Source organism: Halichoerus grypus, chromosome 4, assembly GCF_964656455.1.
Source record: "Halichoerus grypus chromosome 4, mHalGry1.hap1.1, whole genome shotgun sequence".
Lineage (NCBI taxonomy): Eukaryota > Metazoa > Chordata > Mammalia > Carnivora > Phocidae > Halichoerus > Halichoerus grypus.
This window is the reverse complement of record NC_135715.1, coordinates 161,950,260-161,973,778: the sequence shown is the minus strand read 5'-3', so window position 1 is coordinate 161,973,778 and position 23,519 is coordinate 161,950,260. Positions and strand designations below refer to the sequence as shown.

Here is a 23,519-nt window from a genome sequence, read left to right as displayed (position 1 = left end):
ATATATCTTTACATACATAGAGAAGGTATAATAACAGATTTCCAATTTTATACATAATAAACATTACCAAAAAGAAACAGCTTTGAGATAAATGTATTGATAGAAATCTACACTTAAAAAATTAAATGATTCCAGCTTTGTTGGAATAATTGTCACTATACATGGCTTCCTGCTAGAAATAACTAGAAAATTAGACAAAATAGGTAGAAATTTATGCACTCTAGAAATTTTCCTTCTCTCAAGAGAAACAAAGTGAGCTCAACGATTATCTCAGCTTCCTGCTGTGGACATGTTCTGAACAACTGCACAGAAAAGGGGAACCCTAAAAGAAGATGGCTGTTTGTTAAGTTAGGAGACAGGTAAAACCTTTGGGGAGGCCTAGGCAACTGAAATTTGTGAAGCAGTACAGGAATAGAAGAAGCACTCCAGAAATATTAGTAGGGCTCACTTTGAGTCAAAGTATCAATTCTTACATGATACTGTGAAATCCCACAAGACAGGCAAAAACCTACCAAGAAGTTTTAAGCTGAGTAACTGTCATATTTTACACAGAGCTGCAAGAAGACAGAGTTCTGATCAGCCACAGGAGACACACAGAAAACATATAAAGGATATAAAAAGATATACCACGTAAACTCTAACCATAAGAATGCTGGAGTGGCTATATTAGTATCTGACAAAAGCAGGCAAGAATATTATCAAGGTAAGGCAAGGAATATTACCATGGGTGAAAAGGGAAATGTCATTATCAAAGATAGGATTTTTTAAAAATCTACAATAGTTTATTTTAAAGACTTCACATTTACAAGTACTTGTGATAACTTCTTTGGGATAAACTACCAAAATATGTGCACAATCTATATTCTGCCAACTACAAAATACTGACTGAATAAGTAACAAATAATGAGTTTATCAGATTCATGCATTGGAAGTCTCAGTATTCTTAAGATACCAATTCTCCTAAAATGGTTCCTAGATTCAATACAATCCCAAACAAATATATCAGCAAGTGCCTTTGTAAAAATATTTAAAAACTGCCTTCTAAAATGCATATAAAAATGTAAAGGATCCAGAATAGCCAAAAAATTTCTGAAGAAAAACAAAGTTGGAGGACTTAATGATTTCAAGACTTAGCATAAAGTCACAATAATCAATATCATAAGGGCAGATATGTGGAACAAAAAAAAAAAAAAAGAGAATCCAGAAATCAGCCTAGTTTGATTATGCAGCTGAAGCCAGTATCGCTACTGCTGGTCAAACAGAGTGGGCGCTGCAATCATCTTCACCAAGCACTCAAACAACAGACCATTTGTCTTGTTTTAATTCTTAGGAAAAAAGGAAAGAGAATGAAAGCCAATATGGTAAAATGTTATGGCAAGATCTGACAATGTGAGTAGGAAACACAAGGTATTCCTTGTATATATTCAGCAATATTTTCTACATTCTTGAACTATGGCACAACCATTTTTTAAGAAAGAAAACTAATTCCACATAGGTCACACCTATAGTAGCCAACTCTCTTGTAAGTTTTTTCTAACTCACAGAAGTATTTAATAAGTGAAAACACATTAAAAAACACATAACCTATAACTCATCCTTTAAAACCAGAACAGCCAAGTGAAAATTCAGTACAGAATTTTTACTTTAAAAAGGTTTAAAAATAAGCAATAAATTTATATACATATATACATATATGTGTGTATATATACATATACACGTGTGTGTATATTTAAACCTTATATTTAAACATGTGTGTATTTTTAAACCTTAAAAGTAAGTAATAAATTTATATACACACACACACACACACACCTATATATATATGGCTAGGGAAAGAAACAGAACACACTAGGAATTCAACAGCTATGTTTTTTCTTCTTTCTAGAGATGTGACATCATCTTTTCTGGTCAGTAATGTTCTTTCAAACACTACTAAATCAAAGCAAACTCATACTGAGCTGGTTACACCTGTAACAGGAAGAAGGAACTCCTTACCTCAACAGAAAACCTAATGAACCGATTTATACAGAAAGGGTTTTTTTAGCAAACCTACACAAACACTTAACATGCTGTAAGAAAAGGATACCTTTTAACTTACCTCCAGCATAAGTATACATTTATTGGTGTTCATGAAAATAGAAACACCAAGGCAGAAAGCATTTTTGCTTTCATAGTACTAATAACTAAAAAGCACACAGCGTATATTAATATGGTCTTTAAATGGGTAATCATGGAAGTTCCAAGATTACATCCACTAGGTTAGCCTGAGTATTCATCTATAAAAATATTTTTTCAAAAATGCTTAGAAGGAGTTCAAGAAACAGTGGAACTACATCAGGACCAGCAGAAGATAGTGATTCAAGGATTGCAAATATAAGACTAGAAACTGATATTCACATGAAGCGTCTGGGTAAAGAACACCTCTCTCAGTTGATTCCTACAGCCAAGACTAACTGTTACAGTAGGAGCTTCAGAAATTTCAGGATGATCAGCTGGCTTAACACCCTGGATAAATACTCCCAGTCAAAAACCCCAATGAGGCTGCAGGACTGAAATTTTGATGCATATGAAAACCTGAGTGTACAAAATGCCGGTTGGGACATGCAAAGCCTGTTGGGCCAAAGAGGGTTGGTGATGGTGAGTTTTTCAAACACCAACACACCAACATGTATGCTGGGGAAGAGGCCCCCAGGTGGAATGCTGGCCTTGGGATTGCTCTAGAAGAGCCTGACTCACAGAGTACAGCAATTCCCGACCCAAAAGCCCCTGAGAAAGGTGTCTACTATGGGGAGGAGTACCAGGGCCACTAAATACAAGAAGGTGTTTCAAGAGAAACAGGTCCCAGGAGGGTCAGGTAATTTTCTTTTCAACCCAACTATACTTAACATTAATGAACAGTTGCAAAACAGAGTCACTCTTCCCAAGATGTATTCTTCTGTCACATTAGCTTTAGCCTCCCCCAGTCTAATGGGCTAGCACGCCCAGAAAGATCTCACCGCCCAGAGGTGGGCCCTAGGGCCTCAGATCGGTCTGGGAAGCTGATAAAGATGAGTTGCACAACTAAGTCACCACTAAACTGCTGCTTAAATCCAGTCCCCAGCCTTCTTTTTCTGCTCTGTAGCCCAGAAACACTTCTTTAAAAGCCAGAAAAGCTGTAAACATGAACAGCATGTCCAATATGTCACCAGCTACTTTCTCTTTACAGTGCTGTAAAGATGCTGTGCAAGTCACCATGTTAAATCCAGGAATCTGCTCTAGCGTTCTTCAATATACTTTTCTACCAAAGAAATATACTCATTACAAATAGGTGTGTAGGTGCGTTTATTATCTCCCATGTCTTCAAACTCCTCCATAAATTTTCTTTAATAACTGGAACTCTTCATCCATGATAATAAAATCCAACCACAGCATCAAATTCTGTATCAGAGGTAGAAGAGAAGGACAATGCAAAGCTCTCTTCCTCTAGGGTGTCCATCACTATTGCCCCTATGCCATCCACCTGTGGGGTGAGTGGGCCTGTCAGCCCCCTACTGCAGATGCGGCCTGGGCCAAAGCTGCACTCGGCTCTACAGAGCCCCAACTGGCAAAAGGGAGGCCTCATCCCCGAGCCCACCACCAGCTCACAGCCCAGCTAGGTAGCTCCTGGGCAGGAGGCCCTGGCCTCAGGCTCCCAGGCTGTGGGCATGCACCAGCTGGGCCCCCATGCCCCTCTTAAGTTTATTTCAGTAAAAATTCAGAAGGTCTATAATACAGTCATTACAATATTAAGCTCTTCTCAAAATAAAAACACTTTCATCTCCCCCTCCGAGACGAACCATGAGAGACTATGGACTCTGAGAAACAAACTGAGGGTTCTAGAGGGGAGGGGGGTGGGGGGATGGGTTAGCCTGGTGATGGGTATTAAAGAGGGCACGTACTGCATGGAGCACTGGGTGTTATACGCAAACAATGAATCATGGAACACTACATCAAAAACTAATGATGTAATGTATGGTGATTAACATAATAAAATAAAATTTTAAAAAAACAAAAAAAACCACCTTCAGAACAGAAAATTAGAGAACACTAATCATAGTAAAATATCAATCAAGTACTCCAGTGATAGGTTCTTACAATCTTTATCTTACAAATACAGAAAGCTGAAGCAAGCAGAATCAGAATAAGAATATAAAAATAAAGAATAATCAGAGTAACATCAAAATCAAAGAGAAATTAGGATCGATACTTACGATAAAAGAAAGGGACAAACTCCACTGTGAGAGAAGCTGGTTTATATTTCTGTCTGCTCTTTTCCACAGTACTAAGGATTCGTCTATCATTAAAAAGAAGTTAATACCAAATTATAACAATGGTGAGTAGAGATGGCATAATTATAGAAACAACTATAAATTTAATATATTACTTTTTATTTATATATTGAACAATACATCTCTAGGATTGATATAATCTTGAAAAGGAAGTCTAACCTATAATTTAAATGCTCACCAATCAAAGGATTTCTTCTTTTGAATTAAGCAAAAAAAATTTAAATGCTTAATGGTGAAACATAGCAGCCAGGTTAAGTCTCCAAAGAACTAGAAACAGAAAAAAGGAACTAGGCATTTAAAATTTCCAATCTGTAAGATTATTTGTTCAGCAGTACTGCTAATTTGACACCTAAGGCTGTACCTTATTACTACAGGGCAAATGAAATTCATCAGAAATCAGGCCACTCTTTGCCACTTTCTGAAATTTTATCTGGACACAAAGAATCCATTCCACTGCCTTCCTCCATTTTAAATTAATGTAGATCTAGTATGCGCTGGGTTTTTTTTTTTTTTTAAGGATTTTATTTTTTATTTGACAGAAAGAGAGAGCAAGCGAGCACAAGTTGGGGGAGAAGGGCAGAGGGAGAGGGAGAAGCAGGCTCCCTGTTTCAGGGAGCCTGATGTGGGGCTCGATCCCAGAACCCTGGGATCATGACCTGAGCTGAATGCAGATGCTTAACCGACTGAGCCACCAGGTGCCCAGGGAATTATTTTTGTTTTTAATGACAATTCCAGTAGTTTTGATGGCTGAAATATTTCTACAGACTTTGGCAAGGCCAACACATATAGCATGTGCTTTTACCAAGATCATTTCAATTCAACACAAAATGAGTCTCCTAAATGGGCATGGTAGTGTGGGGATTGGGGAATAAAAGCTATTGTTAAAATGATATATCTGACCAGTTGACTGCAGAAAATTAAACAAAAAACAAAGAACTCAGACACTTTTTTTGTGTCCTGAAAAAATTCCTAACATTGTTAGATAAAGCCAACAAAAAAGGAAAATATTTGAAAAACAGCCACAAAGAAATTCTGTATGTCTAAATATGATCTACTGATAAAGCAATGGATTAAGTTGACTTCTTTTTAACAACCATAATTGAGATATTAAAATTATTTTCCTTATATTTAAAGCTAGAAAGAAAAGTCAATTGGCCACAGAATAAGTCAAGTAAGATAGACACAGCTGCTCAGTAATGACAGAATAAAGAGTTCTAAGATCCAGATCTAATAGCCAGATTCACTAGAAATTGTATTAGACACCATTTGCTAATACAATGCTTTCCAAATCTGTGTCTATTTCCTTTTTTTTTTTAAGATTTTATTTATTTATGTGACAGAGAGAGTGCATGCGCAAAAGCATGGGGAGCTGCAGGCAAGGGAAAAGCTGGCTCCCCACTGAGTGGAGAGCGTGATGCGGGACTCAATCCCAGGACCCTAGGATCATGACCTGAGTCGAAGGCATATGCTTAACCAACTGAGCCACCCAGGTGCCCCCAAATCTGTGTCTATTTCCATTGTGGAGAAGGCAGAAGAATTACCATATTGTGTATTTATTTTAAATTCAAACATAATATCCTAGAATATTATTGGATCTATTTAATTAAGACCAGTATTGAGATTTTTTATGCCTTTAAGAGAATACAAACATTACTGGAGTTTCAAATTAAAAATTCAGTCACGCCTTTAAAAGAATTCAGTAATGTCGTAGAAAAATTAATTTTAAAAGGACGATTTAGCTTTCAGTTAGGTTTTTCCATGAGATTATTTACATTGTTTATATTTGGCACATATATTATAAGTTATAGTATGAACCAATAGATTGGATATATCCTATCCAAATATCCTGTGCTACAAACAATAAGCGTTCTCACTTTAGTAACATAGTGAAAATGTACTCCTGCAATTTGTGAATAATGACTTATTCTAAAGGCCATGTATTAGATGTAACATATGAACATAAATAATTCCCATTATGGGGCACCTGGGTGGCTCAGTCAGTTAAGCATCTGCCTTTGGCCCAGGTCATGATCCTGGGGTCCTGGGATCAAGCCCCAACCAGGGAGCCTGCTTCTCCCTTTCCCTCTGCCACTCCCCCTGCTTGTGGTCTCCCTCTCTCTCAAATAAATAAAATCTTAAAAAAAAAATGATTAAAAAAAAAATGCCTGGGTGCCTGGGTGGCTCAGGTCATGATCCCAGGGTCCTGAGATTGAGTCCCACATGAGGCTCTCTGGTTCAGCAAGGGGTCTGCTCCCTCTCCCTGCTGTGTTCTCTCTCTCTCTCTCTCTCTCGGCTCTAATAAATAAATGAAATCTTAATAAAATAAAAAAATTTTTAAAAATTACCAATATTGTTGTAGTAAAATTTAATATACTAACATGAATAAGAGGGGTGAAAACTATTCTATGTAACACAAACATTAAAACATAAGTAGTTTACACTACACATTTGTAATAGGGTAAGACAGAATAGCTAAAAATGAAGTTAGTCTTGTACCATTTTTAAATCACAGCATACTTCCTTGTTGCATTATTATCTGATATTTGGGTCAAGCATGTGGCACCTAGCAGAGGCTAATACATACCTATACCAACTTCTGAGGGCTGTAAAATGTGTTCGCATCTAGTTTTCTAAGTTCATGTCCCTTGGTCAATTATTTTGTGCTTCTTTTTTGTGCTGCCATCATGCCTAGGACATAACTATTTCCAGTAAACTTTTAATCTGGAAATAAAGTCAAGCTCTTGCAAAAGTTGCAAGAATAAAAATTGTATAAAGAACTTCAAATATATCTTACCCAGGTTCATTGTTAAAATTTTATCCCAAACACTTGATCATTTGTTCACTCTCTCCCCATATTATACAGTGCACACATATTTATATATACATGCATTCACACATATAACATTTTCCAGAACATTTAAAGGGAAATTATGTATATTCTGGCATATTACTTCTAAATACTTTAGTGAATACCTGCTAAGAATAGGGATATGGTCTTACACAATAACAGCATAATTATAAATTTTAATACATTTAACACTAATATAAAACATTTATCTACCATACATAATCCCATTTTGTTAATTGACCCATTAGTATCCTTTACAGCATTTTCTCCCCCTCTCAGTACAGCTTCCTGTCCAGATATTACATTTAGCTGTCATATCTCTTTTCCCTCTCTCAATCTGAAACATTTCTATAGCCTTTATGATATTCTTAAAGAATGTTGTCCCACACTCCTTCCTTTTATTCATTAAAATAGTCTTCATTTTGGGTTTGCTTGATGTTTCCATACAACGAGATTTAGATTATGCATTCTTGGTAGAATACTATAAAAGCAATATGTGTCCTTCTTAGAGCATCACAGTTGGAGGCAAAGATGTCCATCTGCTTCTCACTGATGCTAATTTTGATCATCTAGTCAATGTACTATTCAGTACTATACAAAATAATTACTAATTTTTCCTTTGCAATGAATAAAGAATCTGTGGGGAAACATTTTAAAACCATGCAAAAAATACGCCCTTTGCCAAAACTTTCCCTAGATTTAGCCATCCTGATCCATACCTTTCCTATAATTTCTGTAAAATGCTGATTTTCTTCCAACACTCCTTCTACATTTACTAATTGGCACTTCGACTTCTATTATAAGCAAGGGTCCTCTCTTTTCCCTTTATCTATTTATCTATCTATCTATCTATCCATCCATCCATCCATCCATCTATCCATCCACCCACCTATCTATCTATCTATCACCTATCACGAGTATGGACTCATTAATTCCTTTTTCCCCCCATGGTTTATAATTCTATTTTTTTTTTAAAGTAAACTCTACACCCAGTGTGGAGCACAAACTCAGGACCCTGAGATCAAGAGTCATATGCTCTACTGACTGAGCTACCCAGGTGGCCCAGTTTATAATTCTTTATGGCAATTAATTATTTTCATATATACATTGTCCTAGATTTGGCCAGAAGGAGCCCCAGGAGCCCCAGTTAGACAACTTAGTCTAACTTGTTTTTCCTCTTTGGGCAGATAATGATTCCTACTGTACTTACATTGGGTACAAAGTAGAAACTCAATAAATATATTTTTAAATAAATGCTTGAATGATAAGGCCTTTTCAGGAAAGAATTCTTTCCCTACATCTATTTTAGTTCCACTTGAGAAAAGCTTTCTAAATATGTAAGATGCTATAAACAGAATTAAAATTGAGCTAATAGATTAATCAAATCTATTCATTATATCAAATTACATATGGAGATATGAAAAAAATCCATGTATTTCATCAAATAAGAAATATACTTTTATTTTTTTTTTAAAGATTTGTTTATTTGAGAGAGCAACAGCATGCGAGCAGGGGGAGGGAGAGAGAGAATCCTCCAGCAGACCCCACCACAGACTGAGCACAGAGCCCAACACAGGGATCGATCGCAGCTTAGATCACGACCTGAGCTGAAACCCAGAGTTGGACACTTAACCAACTGAGCCACCCAGGCGCCCCAAGAAATATACTTTTAAATGGCTCTGTATTTGGAATAATGCTAACTTACATTTGTTCTAATCTGTTTTAGTCGTTTGGGTAAGCAACAAAAACAAATAATATGTAAGAAAATATATACATTCCATATTTTCACTTAACTTCAGAATTAGATTAACATATAAGGTATAAGTTATTGCTATCGCTCCCTTGTATAGGTCTCCCATGAGCTATAGATGTTTCCTAATTCCATGATTTATTTGTAGTATGTTTCATTTCCCTATCAAAGTCAAAGACACCCAAGTCTGAACCCTTGCTTTACTGTTTACCTCTGAAGCAGTTCTTACTATTACCAGCAAAATTGTTATGCCTATTAGAGATAATAGGAAAGCTTCCAGCATAATTCCTGGCATGTATATTACACACACTCATGAAATGCCACCACTCATCCTCTACTCTTTGTTCCTCTTCCTGTTGCCACTTTATATATGTAGAATTCTCTTTCTATACTATAGCATTTAAATATCTTCCTGTTTTTGGTTCTCAAAACTTGTTTTTTGTTTTCATTTGCCAATTTTATTGGTATTAATTTGTTGTCAGATCTACTTTTTTATATCTTCTCTCATTCCCCCAACTTTTAAATTCATTTTGTTCTTATTAAGATTCCTTTAAAACCTCTCCTCTGTCATTTTCAGACTGTTCTCATGTGCCTCTTTGTATATATGTCTTGCTGTCTATAAAGAAAAACTATTTGTCATTGTTTCAAAATTTAAAACATTATCTTAGATTTGCCATTACTGACAGATCTGAGGTGGAGCATGGAGAAGTAGCAAGAGTGAAAGGAAGGGATATAATTTCCTTAAGAAATCTCTAGCATCGGTGTCAAAAGAGAACACCGGCTTCCACCAAGGGAGCCATGGAGGAGCAGCAGCTATGGCTCTCCACGACCCTATGGCCATGGGCCTCAACAAGGGCCACAAGGTGACAAAGAATGTGAGCAAGCTGAGGCACACCAAGTTCATGCACGGCAGGATCCAAGAGGTGCGGGGCTTCACCCCGTATGAGCAGTATGCCATGGAGCTGCTCAAGGTCTCCAAGGACAAGGGTGCCCTCAAGTTCATCAAGAAAGATGTGGAAACACACCTCCATGCCAAGAGGAAAGAGGAGTTAAGCAATGTCCTGGCAGCAATGAGGAAAGCAGCAGCCAAGAAGGAACCCCTCCCCTCTGTATATTATAAGCCTTTTGGGGGGAAAAAAAATAGAACATTGATTATTTGAGAACCAAAGTGATAAATGAGTAGAAAGGCTACAAATGGAACACTGTTATGTGCCTCTTTCAATCTTCAGAGTCATGAGTAGTGCTCAGGCAGAGGCAAAAGGTAGTGACAGCGCAGTCTGCCAATTATTTCCTTGTCTACCCCTTCTAGTCAAAGTAGAACTTCTTGGTTTCACTGTGGTAGATGGGGATGTGGGACTAATTCTGACCAATGAGTTCTGAATGAAAATAAGATGTGTCATGACCAGACGAGAGCATTAAATTGCTAATGTGAGACATTTCAGAGCTTTCTTTTCTCTCATGTGGTAACTAGCAAAGCCTTAGATGCCTGCTCCTCTGTCAGCTTAGGATCTTGAGTGACTGTCATGACTGAGGGCTTCCTGCCAACGATGGCAGACAGCATGAACAAGAAATAAACCTTTGTTATTCTAACCCCTTGTTTGTTATTGCAACATCATCTGTCTTATCCTGACTGATAAACCATCTTTGCCAAGGAAAATTCAAAGTACTTTCTCTCTGGGAAAAGACATATTAAAGCTCAATTGAAAAGGAAGTATTCAATACTAAGTAAACTGTTTGTAAAAGAACTGTTTACTTGACAAAAATTTCAGAGTCATGAATTCCCAACAATGTAAGTGCACTATAAGCAAAAGCTAGGTACTGCTAAGGTTGGTATTTTGATATAATAAGTACAAACTATTTTTATCTATTCTTTAAAGCAGGACTCCTGCCAGACAGTACCTTTTAACCCTAGTTCAAGTTGCAATATTTCTTTGAAAAACAGTATTGTTTCTGTGGTGGGGAAGGGGAGAAAAGGAAGCATTCAGAAGGTCATTAGTTCCTTTCCATTAATGAACAGTCAAGAAAATTATTAGGGCAATGTGATGGTTAATTTAATGTGTCAACTTGGGAGGGTGTTTTTGGATGAGATTAACATTTAAATTGGTGAAATATGGATAAAGGAGATTACCCTATATAAAATGCCTCAATGAATCAGTGGAAAGACTGAATAGAACAAAAAAATTGGCCTCTCTAAGCAAGGGGGAGTTCTCCAGCAGACTGTCTTTGGACTTCATCTGCATCATCAGTTCTGGGTCTCCAGCCTGACTACATTTGGACTAGAACTAGAACATCGGCTTTCTATCTGCCAGCTTTCAGACTGTAACTGTACTTTGGCTTTCCTGGGTCATAAGCCTGACATCCCACATTTGGATTTGTCCGCCTCTAAAATCACATGAGGCAACTGCTTATAATAAAGCTTGTTTTATGCATGCGCGCGCGCACGCACACACACACACACACACAAACACACACCTTACTGGTTCTGTTTCTATGGAGAAACCTAATAAAGACAACTTCTCTCAACGTATAAAGGAAAGCCAGTGTATAAATAAGTAGACAGGATTGTTATATTTAATAACTAGAGTACTTGTTCCTATTATATCTACTTTTTACTTCTTACTTTTACTATAGGATGTGTTATTTCAATAAAATATCACTACACAGAACATACAAAGTATTACCATATAGTCTACATAAATGTTCTCTCAGTTAATCAATTCTTCACCATCATCTAATGGTGGCTACTCAAAGTGAGGGTATAAGACCCTAAAAAACCTGAAAAGCCTATAAAGATCAAACATTTTAGCAGTGAAAAGCTGCAGGAAGTGGCAATGGTATAAGTAGGTTGGGTTAAATTAAAAATGAAAATGGAAAAATCTTGACATTGAAAATACAGCAGATTTGGGAGACCTAAACAAGCAATCTGACTGTAGTTGATGATACAACTCTTCTTATTCTGTGCCCACAGGTAATAAAGATATGAGTTCAAAACTCTTCTCTGTGAGCCCTGAACTGGTAATTACACTACTGTCACTAAGCTGCAAAACCATCATCCTATATTCTATCTGCTTTGTCATGCTGTGACAAGCACTCTGCAAACTATACTCTTTTTCCAGGTACTCCACTGTTGGGTTCACCAACAGTACGTACTAAATGGAGCCTGAAGGCTAAGGGTAAAAAGAAAGTGATTCCTTATTTTTTTTTTACCAGCCAACAGTTCTTAACTGTAGCATTCACAGTTGGTTCTTTGTCTTCAGGTTATTTTTGACAATTCCAGCACCAGCCTATGCTCCTGGCTGCTCAGTGATACCTGCACAGCTAAGCAATGCTCTTTCATCAGAGGTCTGAGACCCAGCTGCAGGACCTCTTCTCTGATAACTCCAGTCTCTTCCTCTTGTCCCATACCCCGAAGGAAGTAGCTGCTTCCAGAAGTCACTATCTCTGTATTACATCACTATCCCTACTTGCTTTTTGAGTTCTCTAATACCTATTTAACAATTTCCTTCAATTATATCTTTTTAAAATACCTGGTATGATTACCGTTTTCTTGACCAGACCCTAGCTGACACAAGCTCCACAATTAAAAGCAGACAAAATATTGTTAAAATCATTTTCATCCTATGAAATGAGCTTAAAAAAAGAGAACTTTCCTTGAAAAATATGTACACTCCACTTGATGTTACTGTGCTTTGAAATTTTCCTATCAGATTATTAGCATTACAAAATAAAAGTTTAGAGTAAATTTATTATCTGGAAGTGGCAATTTTCACTAATTCATTACTTCCAACAGAGATAGATAGAGGTCAGAGATAAAGATAGGGGTGTTACACACATCTTACATATTTCTTTTACAGAGAATAAGACCTGCATTGAAGAATTACATATATTTATGACATTCAGGTTTTAAATGAACATTATAAGGTATATAAGACATACCCTGAAATTCTATGCCTCCAATTCCGATATGGATCATACAAACTTTCACAAAACGCCAATGCATGGATCACAAATTCTTCAATAGATGTCTGATCTGCCAATTCCTTCTCTTTTTTTTTGCTTTTTAACTGAAAGTAAAGTTAAACAAAAAATTATATTTAGTTAAAAATATTAAACTGCATAACATATCTACATCATTAAAAGACAACATGTTTCATTAATTATCTAATAAATCATTTTTATTCAAATAAACCTATGTTCCAATTGCGTCTAAAGGGTCAGTGGACTGAATATAATCCTTCAAATTTTAATATGGCCTAGGAAGAGTTTCGAATGGATAGCAAAAAAAAATATGTTTTCAATAAGAGGGATATTTGATGATAAATAATATGTAATATATATAATATATAAATTGACAAAGTATGTCACTGTAAAAAGCCATTTATAAAACACTTTAATTTTTAATTAAAATAAAATATATTAATAATTGCTTTTCTATTTTTAGATAACACGTTTAAGATGTCTGAACTATATAGTACCTAATGGAAATTTTAATTCACTTCTCGATTATTACATCCTCTAAAAACATTTAACTTTACTATAATATTTAAAAAAGTAAAACCTAGTTACTCTCAGTAAAGCAACAAAAGGAATATATTAATTCACCTACTTGCTGAATATAAAGTGTTGTCATAGTGATGACATGATTAATATATGAGCAAGTCCCAATTTCTTCCACATTAGATAGATTTCTGTGAGGAAAAAAAGAATATTTATTACTTATGAACAGTGACAAAAATGTATGCTCATTTATTCAGGTCGAATTCTGAAAATACATATTAGCAAAGGAAATATAAATGACATTCATTAAGCCTTAAAATCAATATGGTTATATAACTGTTTTTCCACTAAGAATGTGAAACACACCTCAACCACCATTTAGCTACTCTAAGCAGAATGTTTAAGAAATACATGCTGGTTAGCAATTATTTATTACAGAAAAAGTGAAAAATATCACAAAGTAGAAACAAAAGAGAAACAAAAATCAAAAATATTCTTACAACCCAACCGTTCACAACTATTTACATTTTGGATTATTTCTTCTCAGGTTTGTTTTTATTTTCGTATGCAGATTCTTACTTTGGTTTTTCTACATACTGTTGCCATTAAAACACATGTACACTTTTAGAGTTTTCACTTTGCTCTTTGAAATTACAGTTCCCTTATCTAGACGTGTTTCTCAACTATACTGAAAGGCCTTGATAGAAAAGCCAGCACCTGTACATTCTCCATGAGGGCACAGTATATGTGCTGTTTAGAGCAGTGAGTGGGTCAGTAAGTGATGTTTAATTAAAATATGGTCCTCATTTTTATCCCATTTTTGTAAGACAAGGCAGGACACATAATGCTAACACTTCCTGTATCTAATATCACCTATCTTTTTCTTAACATAATAAAACAATCTATTAATTTTCTCTTCTGAGACGCTGTGACACTGAAAAAAACTATTTATCTAAAATACAGCAGATGCCCATTTGCAACGACATGGATGGAACTAGAGGGTGTTAAGCTAAGCGAAATAAGTCAATCAGAGAAAGACAATTAACAAATGATCTCACTCATATGTGGAATTTAAGAAACAAAACAGAGGATCATAGGGGAAGGGAGGGAAAAACAAGACAAAATCAGAGAGGGAGACAAACCATAAGAGACTCTTAATTAGAAGAAACAAGCTGAGGGTTCCTGGAGGGGATGGGGTGGGAGATGGGGTAACTGGGTGATGGACATTAAGGAGGGCAAGTGATGTAATGAGCACTGGGTGTTATATAAGAGTGATGAATCACTGAACTCTACCTCTGAAACTAGTAATACGCTATATGTTAATTAATTGAATTTAAATTAAAAAATAAAATAAAATAAAATACAGCAAATGCTAAAAGAACCCAAAAAATAACAGAATTAACAGCCCTATACCCCTGAAACAAATAATGCATTATATGTTAATTAAAAATTTTTTTAAATAATATAAAAAACAAACTTGACTAGTTCAAAAAAAAAAAAGAATTAACAGTTCTTAATATAAGAAGTCAGACTGGCATGACTTCTTTGAGAAAAGAAAAAGTAAAGGAGAGGTAAAATTCAAAGACCCTATGGAGGATTCTAGGAAGATGGCAGAATAGGAAGCACTTAGGCATATGTCTCCACACCTAGAAAACAACTGTGCTGGATATAACTTATTCTGGAACTCTGAAGTGTGCTGAATGCTGGCAACTTCCAGGGGAAGACATGGGACAGTAAACTGCAGTTAATGTTGGATAATTTTGGTAAATTTCAGCTATTATTAGCATAGTAGCAACCACCCATGTAGTGGGCAGCTCTGCACATCTTCCCAGAATCGCTTGTTAACAAGTTAAAGGAACCAGGGTGGGCAAAAAGGACCCTGTTCTTCAAATATCAGGAATTTGTGCTTCTGATCAAAGAAATGAAGACAAAGAGGTGGGAGCCATTGTTAGTGCACCTCACCCCACTGTTGCAAGCCCCTTGCTCTCTGGCTGAAGGAACTTTCAGGGAACTTAAAGGGTCATGGATGAAAGTACTACAACATAATAAAAAGCCATATATAAAAATTCTACAGGAGACATCGTATTCTATAGTGAAAGACCGAAAGCTTTTTTTCTAAGAACAGGAACAAGGCAAAGATGGTTACTTTTACTGCTTCTATTCAATATAGTACTGGAAGTTCTAACCAAAGCAAGTAGGTAAGAAAAAGCATCTAAATTGGAAAAGAGGAGGTAAAATTTATCTGTTTGCAAATCTAGATCTAGACATTAAACACAAACCATAAGAATTAATAAATGAATTCAGCAAAGCATTAGGATAAAAAAAATCAGCACACAGAATCAAGTGCATTCCTATACATAAACAATAAATAATGAGAAAGAATTATCATGAAGACAATTCCATTTACAGTAGCATTAAGAATAAAATACTTAGGAATTAATTTAACCAAGGAAGAGAAAGCCTTATAAAATGAAAACAAAACAAAACAAAATTGCTGCAAGTCATTTCAAAAGACATAAACACATGTGACGTTCACAAAGGACATCTTACCGTTAAAATATCAAAACTACCCAAAGCAATCTAGAGATTCAATGCAATCCTTATCAAAATCTCAATGTTTTCTGCAGAAACGGAAAAACCCATCCTAAAATTCATATGGAATCCCAAGGAACCCCAAATAGCCAAAACAATTTTGAAAAAGAAGACCAAACTGGAATACTCACATTTTCTGATTTTATTTCTTAGTGCAAAGCGTCAATAATCAAACAGTGATGTTGGCATAAAGACAGACATATAGACAAATGGGATAAAATAGACCAGAAATAAATCTTCATATGTATGCTTTTGACAAGGGTCCCGACACCAACCGATGGGGAAAGGAAAGTCTTTTCAAAAAGTGATGTTGGGAAAACTGGATATCCACATGCAAAAGAATGAAACTGGACCCTTACACCATATACAAATATTAACTCAAATGGATCAAGAAACTAAATATAAGATCTAGAATAATAAAACTCCTAGAAGAAAATAAAGTACAAGAGCTTCATGACATTGGATTTGATTTCTTGGATATGATACCAAGGTATAGGTAACAAAAGTAAAAATAGACAAATTGGATTTCATGAAAATTTAAAAATTTTGTGCATCAAAAGACACTATCACTAGAGTAAAAAGGCAACTCACAAAATGGGAGAAAATATTTGCAAATCATGTATCTGACAAGGGATTAATATTCAGAATATAAAGAGAGTTCCTAAATCTCAACAACCAAAAAAATCAACCCAATTCAAAAACAGGCAAAAGACTTGAATAGACATTTCTCCAAAGAACTACTATATGAATGGCCAATAAGCACATGAAAAGATGCTCAACATCAAAAATCCTAGAGAAATGCAAATCAAAATTATAATGAAGTACCCCCTCACACCCATTAGGATGATACTATAAAAAAACAAAAACAAAAAAAACCCAGGGTGCCTGGATGGCTTAGTTGGTTAAGTGTCCAATTCTTGATTTTGGCTCAGGTCATGAGATCAAGCCCCATGTCAGGCTCCACGCTGGGCATGGAGCCTGCTTAAGATTCTCTCTCTTCCTCTCTCTTTGTCCTTCCCCTTCCAAACAAAACAAAACAAAACAAAAACAAAAAACAAAAAACCCCAAACAAACAGAAAACAACATGTGTTTGCAAGGATGTGGAGTAACTGGAACATCTAAGCACTGCTGATGGGAATGTAAAATGTTGCAGCCACTGCTATGAAAAACAGTATGGCAATTCCTCAAAAATTTAAGATTCCAGTTATCATATGATCCAGCAAGTCCACTTTTGGATATGTAGCCTAAAGAACTGAGGTGTCCTCACCTTCACCAGACATATCTATACATTCATGTTCATAAGAGAATTATTTTTCTATTTATTTTTTTTCCTTGCCTAAACCCTTCACTCACCTAAGGGCCAGTGGAAATTTATTTTTTGTCCTTTCCATCTTTTACCAAGTTGCTTTTCCTTGCAAAATGCATGACATGACAGAGGGGAACCTGGGAGTGGGGGGCATGCCAGGGACTTAAATACAAGCTGGAGGGCAGGGCACAGGTAGGACAGGTGAGAGACAGCACGAGGGACATGGCTTCTCAGGTAAAGATGAAAGAAGAGCAGAAAGAAGCTGTGCTAGAGGGCAGGGGGCTAAGATACTGGGTGGGAGCGGGTGAGGAGAGAGGCCCCCAACCCTGGGTTTATACCCACATTCCCTAGAGAAGTAGCAACAGGGCATGAAGACCTCCCCTTGTAGGCTCCAAGGAACAGAACAGGGACTGGGAGAATAAATCCGATTGTGCTGCCTCAGAGAAAGGGAGGAGGTGCTGACAGAGTGATACCCAAACAAGCTGAAAACTTATGTCCATGCAAAAATCTACACAAATGTTTATAGCAGCCATATTGGTAACTGTCAAAAACTAGAAGTAACCAAGATGTCCTTCATTAGGTAAATGAAGACACATACTGTGGCACATTCATAAACTGAGTATTATTATTCAGTGATAAAAAGATATGCACTATCAAACCACATAAAGACATGGTTCTTCCAAGTGAAAGAAGTCAGTCTGAAAACAGTACATACTGTATGGTTTCACATATATGACATTCTGGGAAAAGCAACACTATAAATACAATAAAAAAATCAGTGGTTGTCAGAGGTTGGGCATGACACGAGAGAAATGAATAGATGGAGCACAGGGCATTTTTAGGGTGATGAAATTATTCTGTAAGATACTATAATGGTGGATACATGACAGTATGCATTTGTCAAAACTCATACAACTGTACAAGACAGTAAACTCTAATGTACTCTACAGACTTAGTTAATGATATATCAGTACGTGTTCATCAATTGTAACAAAGGTACCAACCTAATGCAAGATGTTAATAATAGGAGAACTGTGGAGGAAGGAGAAAGAGCATGTAGAAACTCTGTAGTTTTTCCAAATTTTTATATAAAATGAAACTGCTATACAACATAAAACCTATTAGAAATTTTTTAAGGAAGTTTTTTAAAAAGTGAGGTCTCTGGAAATAGAAACATGTTCTGTGACTGGCAGCTATTAAACATTAAATTTAAAATAAAATAAACATTAAATTAATCATCAGAGATTATCTCCTAGTTAAAAAAAAAAAAATTCAACCAAAAGATGTGTTGGAACATTCCAGTGCTTGCCTATAATGATCAAGAGCTAGGGGCTCCTGGGTGGCTCAGTTAGTTGGAAGCCCAACTAACTGAGGTCATGGTCTCAAGGTCATGAGATCAAGCCCTGTGTCAGGATCTGTGTTCAGCTTGGAGTCTGCTTGGGATTCTCTCTCTCTCTCCCTCTACCCCTCCCCGCAATTGCATGTACACACCCATGCACTCTTTTTCTGTTTCTAAGATAAACAAATAAATAAATTTTAAAAACAGCTAAACATACTGGATTTATTTTTTTAAAGATTTTATTTATTTGAGCAAGAGAGCGAGAGCACGAGTGGTGGGAGGGGCAGAGGGAGCGGGGAAAGCAGACTCCCCGCTGAGCAGGGAGCCCGATGTGGGACTCAATCCCAGGACCCTGGGATCATGACCTGAGCTGAAGGCAGACGCTTAATCGACTGAGCTACCCAGGAGCCCCTAAACATAACTAGATTTAAAACGGTTATTTATCTATAGGATTTCTGATTTCTGTAAAATTGTACTAAGTAGTTAACAAGACAAAATATAACAGATCAACAGACCAACTCATGTTTTATTGCATAAATAAACCCTTTTTCCCTCAACCTTTTAATTCTTGTATTATTTTTCTGAATTTTAAGGATGATTAAGAACACAAAATCAAAAAAATATCTACAGTTCTGGGAGAGCCTAAAATAGGGTAGAAACATTTTAGCAATTACTGCTCAATCTTTCCATGATTCCTGCAATCAAATACAATGAGCAATTAAGTGAAAGGTAAATAAATGCACAGTAAATTAAGTCCCTGTTTGTCTATTAATTAATTCTAAAATATTTATAGAACAAATAGTATATATTATAGGAAATGGCTTCCAAAAAGAAGATAGATTTTAAAGAGGCATAAAGTGCCCCTAACCCAACAGTTCTTAAATTTGTATATGCAGGTTAATGTGGAATTCATGAAGAATTAGAATGCCTGAGCTCTTTAGAGTCAGAATTTTCATAAGGCTCAAGCTCTGTATTCCTATTAAGCTTCCCAGTTAATACTTATGCACACCGAAATTTAAGTACCACAGACCTAATCATCTATAAACCTGGAAATATAAGCTGTAGAATAATTATAATTTCTTTGGCAAAATTATAAAATGAAAGGTTAGAAAAATATATTTCACAAATGATAATGCACAGTAGTAAAAATGTGTATGTGTTTACAGGTGAGGACCACACAGAAAATACTGGTAAAACAAATTCTTGGTTAGGTAAAAACGTTAGTCACTGTCTTTACAGTAATTTTTTTTTTTTTAAATCTTGGCTGAATCTCTCTATAACTAAGTCTGGTAACTAAAAGGCTTTCCAGTAGGGGTGCCTGGCTGGCTCAGTCGGTGGAGCATGAGACTCTTACCTCAGGGCCATGAGTTCAAGCCCGACATTGAGCATCGAGCCTACTTTAAATAAAGAAGTAAAACATAAAATAAATAAATAAAAAGCTTTCCAATATAATAACAAATCACAAGGCTTTCATAAAAGGCGCACTCAAGGGGCGCCTGAGGGGCTCAGTCAGTTAAACGTCTGCCTTTGGCTTAGGTCATGATCTCAGGGTCCTGGGATCGAGTCCTGAGTCAGGCTCTGCCGTCAGCAGGGAGTTTGCTTCTCCCTCTCCCTCTGCCCTTCTCCCTGCTCGTGCTCCCTCTTTTTCTCTCCCTCTCTCAAATAAAAATAAACTCTTTAAAAAAAAAAAGGTGCACTCAATCTTTAAAGCTCCATATGAACAACAAACACCATTAATAATAAATAAATGCATTGTTATTTTGATAATTTTTTAAAACAGATAACTAGTTTATTTGTTTGTACCAGATACCTGCAAAGAATAATGAAGAACTTGACAAGCAAAATTGACAAAGCTTGCTGTTGTTCCTCTAACCCATCTGCCATTTTCTGAACACACTGTAGTAGCTGGATCCTTAGAACCTGCAGAATATTATCAGGAAGCAGAGATATTCCTGGAGGCACATCATCTACCCTATCAGGGGGAAAATAAGAAGGGTGATTAAGTATGAAGAAAATCTTTGGCACTTTAAAGGAACTGCATTTTCACCTCAAATCCTAAAGAAACTCTTTTATTCCAGATGCTCTGTGCCTTCTCTGCAAGGCACCACCAGATGATCACTATGACACTTTAGAAGATTAGTATAACACAGTAGTTAGTCTTACTTCAGAAGAGGCTTACTGAAAAGAGGGAGAGTTAGAGAATCTATTTAATATCTTCAATTGTGCTATTTTCAAAGAAAATATTCAGAATTAGTTCACCTGCTACTTAGAAATAAAACGTGTGTATATATGCATGTATACCATTTCTAAAGGAACAATAACTAGCATATAAAAATGGAGTACCTATAACTAGTTTAATATCTGTCAACTGCTTTACTAAATAAACAATATTCACCTACCTATAGGCTCCCCAAACCCATGTGGTCAGAAGAGGGAGATAAGATAACCAGCAAAAGGAAAGGAGAAGGATAAATAGGTAAATGGAGAACCCTAAGCATGAACATTAATAAATTTTTTTAAAGTAATACATCAGTATTTTATGACAACCGGTTTCTGGGTAAGAAGACCATCTGGTTCTTCAAAGACAAAAGCCAACACCAGATGTGACTGGCTACTCTCTCTTAGGAGAGATCCCCCAGAATCAAAGTGAGAAGATCTGTGTATTAAGTTCCACCTCTGTACCATGAAGTACACCATTTAATCTGTGAAGTGCCCTATTCTATAAAATTGTAATTTCTGCCCTATTTCATAGGGTTCTGAAACCAAAAAGTCAATGTGCATTTTTAACTATGAAATATGTAAAGAACTATAAAAATGTAATATGTTTTAAATATACTATCGCTAGGGACACCTGGGTAGCTCAGTCTTTGAGCATCTGCCTTCGACATGGGTCACGATCCCAGGGTCCTGGGATCGAGCCCCGCATCGGGCTCCCTGCTCGGTGGGAGGCCTGCTTCTCCCTCTCCCACTCCCCCTGCTTGTGTTCCCTCTCTCGCTGTGTCTCTCTCTGTCAAATAAATAAATAAAATCTTAAAAAATAAATAAATAAACTATCACTAAAGCCTACAAATCTTTTCATGAAATCACTGAATACTAATTTTCCTATTTCTTTTAAGAAAAATACCCAATCACAAAGAAGCACCATGAAGAGCAACTATGATTAAATGACAATCATACTTTAAATCGTGTCTTCTTCAGATAACGCTTAATATGATTTACTATTATTTTTACACTGAGTTTAAAGCTATTTCATTCACTGTAGACAGAAAAATTTCAAGCACATTACCAGTAGTCATATAAATATATATGATAAATATTTTTAGCCTCTTCCTGAACCATCCCACAACATTATAATAAAATAAGCACCTAACTTCAATTACACAGAAATCACAAAGCACATTACTAAGGCTGCGGAATTCTATAACCATGTCACAAAAATGCATGTTTCATTTTAGTCCGGGCACCACTTCCCTTGTAATTTGTATTCTTTCCTTCTCTTTTATAGATGGTACCAGAAAAACTCTCATTTTTATATATACTTTTTTCCCTGCTAAAGAGCTAAAAAGAGGTGATGAGAAAAACCACAGTACCTTCAAAATAATAAAGATTTAAATTTAAATATAACTGATTTTCAAGACTAAGCTAAACTATTCCTATTCACTTTTCCAAAATCGTAAGTCAACAAGAAAGAAACATTAGATTTCTCAATATTCAATCCTAGTTATAAAGGATTAGTTCCCTTTTTCCTTAGTTGTCCCATTCTCTATTTGCATTTTTAAAAATTTTACTAGACAGAAAAAAATTAGCTTACAAAAGAGAAATCTATTGTACTTATGCTCGTTATAAAATTGGGGTTTGATTAGAACATGACTTGTAGATAAAGTTGAGAAAGTTTTGGCCATGTTCCTAATGCGATGAGGATTTAAGAATTTGGAAGCATTTTCCCATCATTAGAACTTTACTGCCCCCAAATTCTAAGCTCCTTTTGCTGAAATTTCCCAATCCCCAGAAATCTGTTTCACTTCTCTGTTTGGCTACTGAATGTCTACATTAAACAGCTGCCTACTGTTGTCTCCATCTAACACAGGAAGAGAAGTCCAGCTTAAATTCCAAGGCTTTAAATTCTGGTAAAAGCATTCTTTGCTTGCATTAGGAATTCTCTAACTTAAAAGTTCTGTCAAGAGGCGCCTGGGTGGCTCAGATGGTTGAGCGTCTGCCTTCGGCTCAGGTCATGATCCCAGAGTCCTGGGATCGAGCCCCACATCAGGCTCCTGGCTCAGCGGGAGCCTCTTCTCTCTCTCCTTCTGCCTCTCCCCCTGCTCATGCTCTCCCTCTCTCTGTATCTCTGTGTCTCAAATGAATAAATAAAATCTTTAAAAAATAAATAAATAAAAGTTCTATCAAGTCAGTTTAACTTAAATGAGGATTATCTGTGAGTTTCTTATCTTTAAGGTGAACAGACTAGTTTTATACATCTTGCACATCATATTCACTTGAAAAACTGAAAGTTCTCTATTAGTAAGATCTAAATTCATGGTTTAGTTTTCTGTCAGATATGAAATAAAGTTTTAAATAAACCAGCTAAATCATGAATAAAGCAATGTTCTGGCATTCTTCATCTTATTTTAAATATAGTGGCAATAAAAGTCTACATAATGTTTTAGGAAATGACCTCCCAAAAAAGGAGACATGTATAACAAGTGCACCTTACAAACTTTAGAAGACTTCATTTCAATATTCCAAGTATTCAAAGGCCCAAATCCTGACTCCATAAAATCCTTAGGCTCATGATTTAAAGTGAGCTGCAAATTATTAAAATAAAAGCACTTCGAAGCACAAACCAAAAGAATACTCTCTTATGAGTAGACATCAATAATATG

General features: G+C 36.0%; 1 protein-coding gene and 2 pseudogenes across 2 annotated transcripts in view; 1 reads left to right on the top strand and 2 right to left on the bottom strand.

The window, feature by feature from the left end:
* NBEAL1 (neurobeachin like 1) overlaps nucleotides 1-23,519 on the bottom strand; it is a 179,444-nt gene that overhangs the window by 131,363 nt on the left and 24,562 nt on the right. For both annotated transcript variants that reach the window (XM_036073916.2, XM_078071206.1), the window contains exons 3-6: nucleotides 20,450-20,611; nucleotides 13,512-13,593; nucleotides 12,842-12,969; nucleotides 4,230-4,312 (exon numbers count right to left, since the gene is read on the bottom strand). In XM_036073916.2, coding sequence (XP_035929809.2) covers nucleotides 4,230-4,312; nucleotides 12,842-12,969; nucleotides 13,512-13,593; nucleotides 20,450-20,611 — 455 coding nt within the window. The remainder of the gene's footprint in view (nucleotides 1-4,229; nucleotides 4,313-12,841; nucleotides 12,970-13,511; nucleotides 13,594-20,449; nucleotides 20,612-23,519) is intronic.
* On the bottom strand, nucleotides 3,013-3,475 carry LOC118524004 (ADP-ribosylation factor-like protein 2-binding protein pseudogene; annotated as a pseudogene).
* LOC118523986 (large ribosomal subunit protein eL36 pseudogene) lies at nucleotides 9,701-10,068 on the top strand (annotated as a pseudogene).